We start from the raw sequence: 13,404 nt of genomic DNA on the forward strand, positions 1-13,404 counted from the left end.
GGGAGCAGGTACTGTCGGAGGGTCAGTGCTGAGGGAGGGGACACTGTCGGAGGGTCAGTGCTGAGGGAGGGGACACTGTTGGAGGATCAGTGCTGAGGGAGCAGGCACTGTCGGAGGGTCAGTGCTGATGGAGCAGGCACTGTCGGAGAGTCAGTGCTGAGGGAGGGGACACTGTCGGAGGGTCAGTGCTGAGGGAGGGGGCACTGTCGGAGGGTCAGTGCTGAGGGAGGGGACACTGTCGGAGGGTCAGTGCTGAGGGAGCAGGTACTGTCGGAGGGTCAGTGCTGAGGGAGGGGCCACTGTCGGAGGATCAGTGCTGAGGGAGGGGACATTGTCGGAGGGTCAGTGCTGAGGGAGGGGACACTGTCGGAGGGTCAGTCCAGGAAAAGGGCATTTATATCTTTCTGAAGGGTGTGGTGCTGGAAAAGCACAAAGGATCAAGCAGCATCAAGAACAGATGTGGCAGAGGTGGAGAGAGGAATTGGAAATAAGGGATGGTGTTTTTACAGAAGGCAAGGTGGGATGAGGTGTAGTCCAGGAAGCTGTTGGAGCCGATGGGTTTGCAGCAGATATCTGTGGTTAGACGGTAGGATTAATATCTTTCTGTCTATCTCTATTTCTCCCTCTCGGTCTCTCTCACCAATTCCATCTTGCTGGAATGATCAATGAAGAATACCTTTTACACTGTGTTCCTGGATTCCTCTACTCCACGACAAGTGAAAATAAAATAGAAATCTAAACCTAAGTCTTATCTGTCTAACTTCTCGAGTTGTTTGGACTCCCTCATCCCCTGCTACTCTCTGGTTTGAACACACCATCTGTCCAATCATATTTCCCACCAGCCACTCTCCCAATCCTTCCATGTCCCTTTCTATGTCCCTCTCTCATTCCTCCTTCATGTCACCCAGAGTCTCTCTGCCTCATTCCTCCCCTCACTCCATCTCATTCTTCCCTCGCCTCTCCCTTTCTTTCTATCTCAATCTCTTTCCTCCCTCACCTTTCCCTCTCTCTCTTTATTTGTCTCTCCCATTCTCCCGGTCCCTCTCTCTCTCTCTAGCTCACACACACACAATATCCATGTCTCTCTCTCTCTCTCGCTCTCTCTCTCCCATCTTCCCAGTGTCCCCTCCTCTCTCTGTTTCTCTCTCTCTCTCTCTCTCTGTCCCATTCTCCTTGTCCCCTTTGCTCTCTCTCTCTCTCTCTCCCTCTCTCTGTCCCATCTTCCCAATGCCCCCTCCTCTCTCTGTTTCTCTCTCTCTCTCTCTCTCTGTCCCATTCTCCTTGTCCCCTTTGCTCTCTCTCTCTCTCTCTCCCTCTCTCTGTCCCATCTTCCCAGTGCCCCCTCCTCTCTCTGTCTTTCTCTCACTCTCCCATCTTCCCAGTGCCCCCTCGTCTCGCTCTCCCACCTTCCCAGTGCCCCCTCCTCTCTCTCTCTGTCTCTCTCTCTCTCCCACCTTCCCAGTGCCCCCTCCTCTCTCTGTCTCTCTCTATTTCTCCCACCTTCCCAGTGCCCCTGCCCCTCTCTCTCTCTCTCCCATCTTCCCAGTGCCCCCTCCTCTCTCTGTCTCTCTCTCACTCTCCCATCTTCCCAGTGCCCCCTCGTCTCGCTCTCCCACCTTCCCAGTGCCCCCTCCTCTCTCTCTCTGTCTCTCTCTCTCTCCCACCTTCCCAGTGCCCCCTCCTCTCTCTGTCTCTCTCTATTTCTCCCACCTTCCCAGTGCCCCTGCCCCTCTCTCTCTCTCTCCCATCTTCCCAGTGCCCCCTCCTCTCTCTGTCTCTCTCTCACTCTCCCATCTTCCCAGTGCCCCCTCATCTCTCTCTCCCACCTTCCCAGTGCCCCCTCCTCTCTCTCTCTCTCTCCCTCTCTCTCCCACCTTCCCAGTGCCCCCTCCTCTCTCTCTCTCTATCTCTCTCTCTCTCCCACCTTCCCAGTGCCCCCTCCTCTCTCTGTCTCTCTCTCACTCTCCCATCTTCCCAGTGCCCCCTCGTCTCGCTCTCCCACCTTCCCAGTGCCCCCTCCTCTCTCTCTCTGTCTCTCTCTCTCTCCCACCTTCCCAGTGCCCCCTACTCTCTCTGTCTCTCTCTCTCTCTCCCACCTTCCCAGTGCCCCCTCCTCTCTCTGTCTCTCTCTCTCCCACCTTCCCAGTGCCCCCTCGTCTCTCTCTCTCTCTATCTCTCTCTCTCTCCCACCTTCCCAGTGCCCCCTCCTCTCTCTCTCTCTCCCACCTTCCCAGTGCCCCCTCCTCTCTCTCTCTCTCTCTCTGTCTCTCTCTCTCCCACCTTCCCAGTGCCCCCTCCTCTCTCTCTGTCTCTCTCTCTCTCCCACCTTCCCAGTGCCCCCTCCTCTCTCTGTCTCTCTCTCTCTCTCCCACCTTCCCAGTGCCCCCTCCTCTCTCTGACTCTCTCTCTCTCTGTGTTGCTCTCCACAACATCTCCCTCACAGTGTCACCCACCCCCACAACGTACCATCATCCATGAAGCTGGGGATACAGATATTTCCACATTTGCTCTCACAGCAGCTCTGCCAGGCATCACAGTCTTCATCTCCACTGCAACGATCTCCGAGTTTCAGGTCACACATGGGCTCCAGGCGGTGGGGAGCAGGACAGATATCATCACCTGGACAACACAGAGACAGTATGGATACGGTTGTACGGAAACACACAACTCCCTCGGATCGGCTCGAGTGAGACACGAGAGCTGAACGAGGAACTCCCACTGCTCTTCCATCACGGATAGACCAGCTCCACAGCCCCGGGATTCAGGAAGCCTCATGTATTTAGGCAATTCCAGGTGAATCTCCAAATACCACCCTCCCACATCCCCGTAAACCGCGGACAAACACACACACACACAGACACACACACACAGACACAGACACATACACACACACACAAACACACTCTCACACACACACACAGACACACACACACAGACACATACACACACACACACACAGACAGACACATCCACACACTCACACAGACACATACACACACACACACAGACATACACATCCACACACTCTCACACACACACACAAACTCACACACACACACATAAACACACTCTCACACACACACAGACACACACACACAGACACATACACACACACACACACAATCACACTCTCACACACACACACACAGACACATACACACACACAGACATACACATCCACACACTCACACACACAGACACATACACACAGACACACACACACACTGTCCCACACAGACACACACACACACATCCACACACTGACCCACACACTATTACACACACACAGGCCCACACACTGACCCTCACAGACACACAAACACACACCCAGACAGACACACCCAGCTCCCTGCCCACACTGCCATGTACTGTCATCACCACACCATCGTCTCTGATCAAACAGAGACACACTGATCACTTACGGCTCATGAGGAAACGAGGTACACATCTCTTTCCACAGGTGGCATTGCAGCATGATGACCAGGCATGGCAGTCAGTGTCATTCTGACACACGTCTCCCAACTTCATCTCACAGAATGGGTCCAAGCGGGTGGAGGCAGGGCACTGGGTCGCTGCAAGGAACATCAGGACATATGGAGAGGGTCACACTCCCACAGGGCAGGGACAGCATGGGGTATAGATACAGAGTAAAGGTCTCTCTCCCCCATCCCCCCGATCAAACACTCCCACAGGACAGGGACAGCATGGGGTTAGATACAGAGTAAAGGTCTCTCTACACCATCCCCCCGATCAAACACTCCCAGAGACAGGGACAGCATGGGGTTAGATACAGTGTAAAGGTCTCTCTACACCATTCCCCGATCAAACACTCCCAGGGACAGGGACAGCATGGGGTTAGATACAGAGAAAGGTCTCTCTACACCATCCCCCCGATCAAACACTCCCAGAGACAGGGACAGCATGGGGTTAGATACAGAGGAAAGGTCTCTCTACACCATCCCCCTGATCAAACACTCCCAGAGACAGGGACAGCATGGGGTTAGATACAGAGTAAAGGTCTCTCTATACCATCCCCCCGATCAAACACTCCCAGGGACAGGGACAGCATGGGGTTAGATACAGAGGAAAGGTCTCTCTACACCATCCCCCCGATCAAACACTCCCAGGGACAGTGACAGCATGGGGTTAGATACAGAGTAAAGGTCTCTCTACACCATCCTCCCGATCAAACACTCCCAGGGACAGGGACAGCATGGGGTTAGATACAGAGTAAAGGTCTCTCTACACCATCCCCCCGATCAAACACTCCCAGGGACAGGGACAGCATGGGGTTAGATACAGAGTAAAGGTCTCTCTACACCATCCTCCCGATCAAACACTCCCAGGGACAGGGACACCATGACGTTAGACACAGTGTGCAGCTCCCTCCACACTCTCCCACCATCCACCATTCCCAGGGACAGGGACACCATGGGGTTAGATACAGGGTGCAGCTCCCTCCACACTGTCCCACCATCCACCATTCCCAGGGACAGGGACACCATGGCGTTCGATACAGGGTGCAGCTCCCTCCACACTCTCCCACCATCCACCATTCCCAGGGACAGGGACACCATGGGGTTAGATACAGGGTGCAGCTCCCTCCACACTCTCCCACCATCCACCATTCCCAGGGACAGGGACACCATGGGGTTAGATACAGGGTGCAGCTCCCTCCACACTCTCCCACCATCCACCATTCCCAGGGACAGGGACACCATGGCGTTAGATACAGGGTGCAGCTCCCTCCACACTCTCCCACCATCCAACATTCACAGGGACAGGGACACCATGGTGTTAGATACAGGGTGCAGCTCCCTCCACACTGTCCCACCATCCACCATTCCCAGGGACAGGGACACCATGGTGTTAGATACAGGGTGCAGCTCCCTCCACACTCTCCCACCATCCACCATTCCCAGGGATAGGGACACCATGACGTTAGATACAGGGTGCAGCTCCCTCCACACTGTCCCACCATCCACCATTCCCAGGGACAGGGACACCATGGGGTTAGATACAGGGTGCAGCTCCCTCCACACTCTCCCACCATCGACCATTCCCAGGGACAGGGACACCATGGGGTTAGATACAGGGTGCAGCTCCCTCCACACTGTCCCACCATCCACCATTCCCAGGGACAGGGACACCATGGGGTTAGATACAGGGTGCAGCTCCCTCCACACTCTCCCACCATCCACCATTCCCAGGGACAGGGACACCATGGGGTTAGATACAGGGTGCAGCTCCCTCCACACTCTCCCACCATCCACCATTCCCAGGGACAGGGACACCATGGGGTTAGATACAGGGTGCAGCTCCCTCCACACTGTCCCACCATCCACCATTCCCAGGGACAGGGACACCATGGGGTTAGATACAGGGTGCAGCTCCCTCCACACTCTCCCACCATCGACAATTCCCAGGGACAGGGACACCATGGCGTTAGATACAGGGTGCAGCTCCCTCCACACTGTCCCACCATCCACCATTCCCAGGGACAGGGACACCATGGGGTTAGATACAGGGTGCAGCTCCCTCCACACTGTCCCACCATCCACCATTCCCAGGGACAGGGACACCATGACGTTAGATACAGGGTGCAGCTCCCTCCACACTCTCCCACCAACAAACCCTCCCGGCTCGATACCTGTAGCCAGTGGGATGATACACAGAGCTTAACAGGAGTGGTGCCTTACGTCTGGACAAGAACTTGAAGACACATCTATTCCCACAGGTGGTATTGCAGCAGGTTTGCCAGCCCTCACAGTCGTTGTCCTCATTGCACTGAGTGTGGAAACTCATGGAACAGACGTGGCTCAGTCTGGAAGGTGAGGGACACCTTTGTTCGCTCCCTACAGAGACAGAGGCTCCATCTTAGCTTCAGAAACTGCTGCTGCTGCTGCTTGAACTATCATTCACTGACTTCGCCCCGAGCTCAAGGGCGGGGTGATAGAGAGAGAGACAGAGAGAGAGAGACAGAGAGAGAGAGAGAGAGGGAGAGAAAGAAATAGAGACAGAATGAGGGGGAGAGAGCAAAAGACAAGCAGGGAGAGAGAGACAGAGAGAGAGAAAGAAATAGAGACAGTGAGAGAGACAGACAGACACAGGGATAGAGAGTCAGAGACAAAGCCGGGTGGAGGGGGGTGGTCACGAGAGAGAGAGAGAGAGAGAGAGAGAGAGAGAGCAAGAGAGAGATAGGAGGTTGGAGACAGAGACAGAGAGAAAGAGAAACAGGAAAAAGGGAGCAGGAGAGACAGACAGAGACAGAAAGAGAGGCGGGGGACAGAGGAAGACAGAGGCAGAGAAAAAGAGAGAAATAGACAAACATAGATATAGAGATGGAAAGAGAGAGGAAAGGAAAGAGAGACAAACAGCCAGACAGAGGAACAGACAGAGAGAAAGAAACAGACAGGGAGAGACAGAAAGAGAGACAGACAGAAAGAGCAAAACACAGTGACAGGGAGAGATAGAGAGAGAGGGAGGGAGGGAGACAGAGGCAGAGAGAGGGAGAAACTGAGGGACAGAGTTGGGGAGATGCAGACAGAGAGAGACACACACACAGAGTAAGAGAGAGAGAGGAGAGAGAGAGAGAGAGAGACAGAGAAAGGGAGAGACAGAGGGACAGAGATGGAGAGAGACAGATGGAGGGAGACAAAGAGAAACTGAACGGGAAAGAAAGGGAGAGTGAGAGATGTGATGGGACGAAAGAAGCTGTGAGAGAGAAAGAAAGAAAGAGACAGACACAAACTGACAAGAGAGACAGAGTTCCAAGAACTGATCATGGCTGCCCAATATCGCAGAGACGTCCATTGACAGAGGGAAAGACAGAGAGCGAGGGAGAGAGCGAGAGACACACATTCACACATACGCAGAAATAGCAACACAAACACAGTGACTTTCTGTGTCTCCCGATCCCTGATGAACATGCTCTGGGGTGGAGGTTGTGGGTGGGGAGGGAGACGGTAGAGTGGTGCTAAGTAAACGGGGTTACTTACCCCTGCTGCGGTAGGGATGGACACAGCGTTGCCCACAGCTGGTGTTGCAGCACATCTGCCATGCGTAGCAGTCATCATCCTCCTCACACACCTCGCCGTATTTCAGGTTACACACAGCAGAGAGGCGAGCAGGAGAAGGACACATTCCAGATGTCCGATCTGTCACACAGAGAGAGTGAGGGAGGGAAGGAGGGACAGGGAAAGGGAGAGAGATAGACACGGCTCAGACACAGAGGAAGGCCTCATCAAGGACATCAGTTCACCACACTCAGCCTGCTGGGAAAAGGATATTCCCAACACTCAACTTGCTGGGAAAAGGTATCCCCACACACAGCATGCTGGGAACAGGATATTCCCTATACCCAGCCTGCTGGGAGCAGGGTGTTCACTACACCCAGCGTGCTGGGAACAGGATATTCCCCACACTCAGCCTGCTGGGAACAGGATATTCCCTATACCCAGCCTGCTGGGAGCAGGGTGTTCCCTACACCCAGCGTGCTGGGAACAGGATATTCCCTACACCCAGCATGCTGGGAACAGGATATTCCCTATACCCAGCCTGCTAGGAGCAGGGTGTTCCCTACACCCAGCGTGCTGGGAACAGGATATTCCCTATACCCAGCATGCTGGGAACATGATATTCCCTATACCCAGCCTGCTGGGAGCAGGGTGTTCCCTACACCCAGCGTGCTGGGAACAGGATATTCCCCACACTCAGCCTGCTGGGAACAGGATATTCCCCATACACAGCCTGCTGGGAACAAGATATTCCCCACATGCAGCTTGCTGGGAGCAGGATGTTCCCCACAGTCAGCCTGCTGGGAGTAAAGTGCTCCCTACAATCAGCCTGCTGGGAGCAGGGTGTTCCCTACACCCAGCGTGCTGGGAACAGGATATTCCCCACACTCAGCCTGCTGGGAACAGGATATTCCCCACACTCTGCCTGCTGGGAACAGGATATTCCAGACAAAAAACCTGCTGGGAACAGGCTGCTCACCAATACTCAGCCTGCTGGAGACAGGGTGTTCCCCACACTCAGGCTGCTGGGAACAGGTTGTTCCACACACTCAGGCTGTTGAGAACAGGGTATTCCACACTCTCAGCCTGCTGGGAGTGGGTTTCCTCCACACTTAGCCTGCTGGGAGCAGGATATTCCCCATACTCAGCCTGCTGGGAACAGGATATTCCTGACCATCAGCCTGCTAGGAACAGGGTGTTCCCCACACTCAGCGTGCTGGGACCAGGGTGTTCCCCACACTCAGCCTGCTGGGAGCAGCGTGCTCCCCACACCTAGCCTGCTGGGACCAGGATATCCCCCACACTCAGCCTGCTGCCCGAAAGGTTGATTTCGCTGCTCGTTGGATGCTGCCTGAACTGCTGTGCTCTTCCAGCACCACTCATCCAGTTTTTACCTCAGCCTACTGGGAGCAGAGTGCTCCCCACACTCAGCCTGCTGGGACCAGGGTGTTCCCCACACTCAGCCTGCTAGGACCAGGGTATTCCCCACACTTAGCCTGCTGGGACCAGGGTGTTCCCCACACTCAGCCTGTTGGGAGTGGGTTTTTTCCACACAGAGCCTGCTGGGAGCAGGATATTCCCCACACTCAGCCTGCTGGGAGCAGGATATTCCCCATACTCAGCCTGCTGGGAGCAGGATATTCCTGACCATCAGCCTGCTAGGAACAGGGTATTCCCCACAATCAGCCTGCTGGGAGCAGAGTGCTCCCCACACTCAGCCTGCTGGGACCAGGGTGTTCCCCACACTCAGCCTGCTGGGACCAGTGTATTCCCCACACTCAGCCTGCTGGGACCAGAGTGCTCCCCACACACAGCCTGCTGGGACCAGGGTGTTCCCCATACTCAGCCTGCTAGGGAACAAAGTGCTCCCCACACTCAGCCTGCTGGGACCAGGATATCCCCCACACTCAGCCTGCTGGGACCAGGGTGTTCCCCACACTCAGCCTGCTGGGACCAGGGTGTTCCGCACACTCAGCCTGATAGGGAACAAAGTGCTCCCCACACTCAGCCTGCTGAGACCAGGGTATTCCCCACACTCAGCCTGCTGGGACAAGGGTGTTCCACACACTCAGCCTGCTGGGACCAGGATATTCCCCACACTCAGCCTGCTGGGACCAGGGTGTTCCCCACACTCAGCCTGCTGGGACCAGGATATCCCACACACTCAGCCTGCTGGGACCAGGATATTCCCCACACTCAGCCTACTGGGACCAGGGTGTTCCCCACACTCAGCCTGCTGGAACCAGGATATTGCCCACACTCAGCCTGATGGGAGCAGAGTGCACTCCACAATCAGCCTGCTGGGACCAGGGTGCTCCACACACTCACCCTGCTGGGACCAGGGTGCTCCACACACTCAGCCTGCTGGGACCAGGGTGTTCCCCACACCTAGCCTGCTGGGACTAGGATATCCCCCACACTCAGCCTGCTGGGAGCAGAGTGTTCTCCACAATCAGCCGGCTGGGACCAGGATATTCCCCACACTCAGCCTGCTGGGAGCAGAGTGCTCTCCACAATCAGCCTGCTGGGACTAGGATATCCCCCACACTCAGCCTGCTGGGACCAGGATATTCCCCACACTTAGCCTGCTGGGACCAGGGTATTCCCCACACTCAGACAGCTGGGAGCAGAGTGCTCCCCACACTCAGCCTGCTGGGACCAGGATAATCCCCACACTCAGCCTGCTGGGACCAGAATATTCCCCACACTCAGCCTGCTGGGAGCAGCGTGCTCTCCACAATCAGCCTGCTGGGACCAGGATATCCCCCACACTCAGCCTGCTGGGACCAGGATATCCCCCAAACTCAGCCTGCTGGGACCAGGGTGTTCCCCACACTCAGCCTGCTGGGACCAGGGTGCTCCCCACACTCAGCCTGCTGGGACCAGGATATTCCCCACACTCAGCCTGTTGGGACCAGGGTGTTCCCCACACTCAGCCTACTGGGAGCAGAGTGCTCCCCACACTCAGCCTGCTGGGACCAGGATATTCCCCACACTCACCCTGCTGGGAGCAGAGTGCTCCCCACACTCATCCTGCTGGGACTAGGGTGTTCCCCATACTCAGCCTGCTGGGAGCAGAGTGCTCCCCACACTCATCCTGCTGGGACCAGGGTGTTCCCCATACACAGCCTGCTGGCGGCAGTGTGATTACATGACCCTCTGCTGGGATTTAGCTGGATCTTGGAGGGACTAACCAACCATATGCAGTTACCTGAGACTGACAAACTCCTGCTCTGCCCCATGAAGGGATTGACACAGCGTCTACCGCACGGTGTCTCACAACATGACGTCCACTTGCCACAATCGTCATCATCTTCACACGAGACGCTGTGATTCATCCTGCAGACACGTTCCAGGCAGGACGGCTTAGGACATTCTCCAGATTTCCCAGAGTCTGCAAGTGTAACAGTTCCACTTATAGGAGAGATCAGGAGAGGTGTGGGTGTGTGAGAGACAGAGACAGAGAGATTGAGAGGGTGGGTGAGAGAGGGACGGGGGAGAATGAGAGGGAGATCAAGAACTGAGAGGAACAGGGAGGGAAATGTGACAAAGACAGAGAGAGACAGAGGAACGTGCAAGAGGCAGACTGAACAAGAGGAGACACAGAGAGAGGGCGAGAGAGAGACAGGAGAGATAGCAACACAGAGAGCAAGTGACAGAGGGAGAGACGTGACCAAGAAAGAGAGGGAGTCGAAAGCGACAAAGACAGAAAGAGAGACACAGATGAACATGCAAGAGACAGACAGAACGAGAGGTGAAAGAAGGACAGGGAGAGAGACAGAGAGGAGAGATAGCAACACAGATGGACTGATGGAGAGACACGATGGAGAAAGAGTGGAATGTGACAATGACAGACATAGAGAGAGAGAGAGAGACACACAGACAGAGAGAGGGAGAGAGACAGAGAGAGAGGGAAAGACAGAGAGACACAGAGAGACAGACAGACAAAGAGGGAGAGAGAGAAACAGACAGACGTGCAAAGGATGGAGATGAAATGACGTCACACAGAGAGAGAGAGAGAGAGAGGTGTGCTGCAGGAATGCACAAAGAGAGGCAAAGGGAAATACACCACAGACACAAAGTGAGATATAAAGAAGCAAAGGTCACAGTTCTGCCTCATACAGACAGGTTAAGCAGCCATTCCTTTTGGACCAGGAACTACCTCCATAAGACTTTCTGTAGAACGACAGGACACAACGTTTCTGACACCCAGCATCACAGCACCTTTGAGATCCAGCACAATCTTGGTCCAACTCACACACCTTCCCAAAAGTGGAGTTACACACACGGGCAAGATGGTCTGGGCGAGGGCACAGCCCGTCATCTTCCATTGGGAGAAAAGAGAGAGACAGAACCGCACAGGGTTAGATACAGAGTAAAGAACCCTCTGCACTGTCCCCATTAAACATTCCCAGGGACCGGGACAGCAGGGGGTTAGACACAGAGTAAAGAACCCTCTACATTGTCCCCATTAAACACTCCCAGGGACCGGGACAGCACGGGGTCAGATACAGAGTAAAGAACCCTCTACATTGTCCCCATTAAACACTCCCAGGACAGGGACACCACGGGGTTAGACACAGAGTAAAGAACCCTCCACATTGTCCCCATTAAACACTCCCAGGACAGGGACAGCACGGGGTTAGACACAGAGTAAAGAACCCTCTACATTGTCCCCATTAAACACTCCCAGGACAGGGACACCACGGGGTTAGACACAGAGTAAAGAACCCTCTACATTGTCCCCATTAAACAGTCCCAGGAAAGGGACATTACGGGATTAGACACAGAGTAAAGAACCCTCTACATTGTCCCCATTAAACACTCCCAGGGACCGGGACACCACGGGGTTAGATACAGAGTAAAGAACCCTCTACACTGTCCCCATTAAACATTCCCAGGACAGGGACAGCACGGGATTAGACACAGAGTAAAGAACCCTCGACATTGTCCCCATTAAACACTCCCAGGGACAGGGACAGCACGGGGTTAGACACAGAGTAAAGAATCCTCTACATTGTCCCCATTAAACACTCCCAGGACAGGGACGGCACGGGTTAGACACAGAGAAAAGAACCCTCTACATTGTCCCCATTAAACACTCGCAGGGACAGGGACAGCACGGGGTTAGACACAGAGTGAAGAACCCTCTACATTGTCCCCATTAAACACTCCCAGGACAGGGACACCACGGGGTTAGACACAGAGTAAAGAACCCTCTACATTGTCCCCATTAAACACTCCCAGGACAGGGACACCATGGGGTTAGACACAGAGTAAAGAACCCTCTACATTGTCCCCATTAAACACTCCCAGGACAGGGACACCACGGGGTTAGGTACAAAGGACAGTTTCCTCCACACTGTCCCACATCGAAGAACCGCAGTTCACGGACAGCATGGGGTCAGATACAGAGTAAAGTTCACTTTGCACTCTCCGCGCTAAACACTCCCAGGACAGGGACACCATGGGGTTAGACACAGAGTAAAGAACCTTCTACATTGTCCCCATTAAACACTCCCAGGACAGGAACACCATGGGGTTAGACACAAAGTAAAGAACCCTCTACATTGTCCCCATTAAACACTCCCAGGACAGGGACACCACGGGGTTAGACACAGAGTAAAGAACCCTCTTCATTGTCCCCATTAAACACTCCCAGGAAAGGAACACTACGGGGTTAGACACAGAGTAAAGAACCCTCTACATCGTCCCCATTAAACACTCCCAGGAAAGGGACACCACGGGGTTAGACACAGAGTAAAGAACCCTCAACATTGTCCCCATTAAACACTCCCAGGATAGGGACAGCATGGGGTTAGATACAGAGTAAAGAACCCTCTACATTGTCCCCATTAAACATTCCCAGGATAGGGACACCACGGGGTTAGACACAGAGTAAAGAACCCTTTACATTGTCCCCATTAAACACTCCCAGGGACCGGGACAGCAGGGGGTTAGACACAGAGTAAAGAACCCTCAACATTGTCCCCATTAAACACTCCCAGGATAGGGACAGCATGGGGTTAGACACAGAGTAACGCTGCCTCTAACTCACCCCCATCAGACTCCCCAAGGACAGGGACAGCACATGGTGAGATACACATTGAAACATTGCTCTGTCCTGTCCCACACCACATCCATTCAGGAACACCAGATGAACAGTGAGTGAAGCTCAGACAAGAAGAACTCACCATTTCTGAAATGCCTGAGGACACATCTGTACCCACACGGGGTCATGCAGCACGTGCCCCATCTGCCACAGTCGCTCTCATTTCTACATTCCCTGCCCAGAGTTGTGTTACACACATAGCTCAGTTGACTTGGGCTTGAGCACTCTCCGGGTCTCTCACCTGGAAACACAACATTCCGATATAAGACTCGACTT

General features: G+C 54.4%; 1 protein-coding gene across 1 annotated transcript in view; it reads right to left on the reverse strand.

The window, feature by feature from the left end:
* The window catches only part of LOC140472018 (uncharacterized), a 78,566-nt gene that overhangs the window by 2,780 nt on the left and 62,382 nt on the right, over positions 1-13,404 (reverse strand). Inside the window, exons 24-30 of the mRNA XM_072567458.1 lie at positions 13,211-13,369; positions 11,179-11,340; positions 10,228-10,410; positions 6,999-7,157; positions 5,700-5,855; positions 3,423-3,572; positions 2,467-2,619 (exon numbers count right to left, since the gene is read on the reverse strand). Coding sequence (XP_072423559.1) covers positions 2,467-2,619; positions 3,423-3,572; positions 5,700-5,855; positions 6,999-7,157; positions 10,228-10,410; positions 11,179-11,340; positions 13,211-13,369 — 1,122 coding nt within the window. The remainder of the gene's footprint in view (positions 1-2,466; positions 2,620-3,422; positions 3,573-5,699; positions 5,856-6,998; positions 7,158-10,227; positions 10,411-11,178; positions 11,341-13,210; positions 13,370-13,404) is intronic.

The sequence above is a fragment of the Chiloscyllium punctatum genome, unplaced genomic scaffold (assembly GCF_047496795.1).
Source record: "Chiloscyllium punctatum isolate Juve2018m unplaced genomic scaffold, sChiPun1.3 scaffold_218, whole genome shotgun sequence".
In the NCBI taxonomy this organism is placed as follows: Eukaryota; Metazoa; Chordata; class Chondrichthyes; order Orectolobiformes; family Hemiscylliidae; genus Chiloscyllium; species Chiloscyllium punctatum.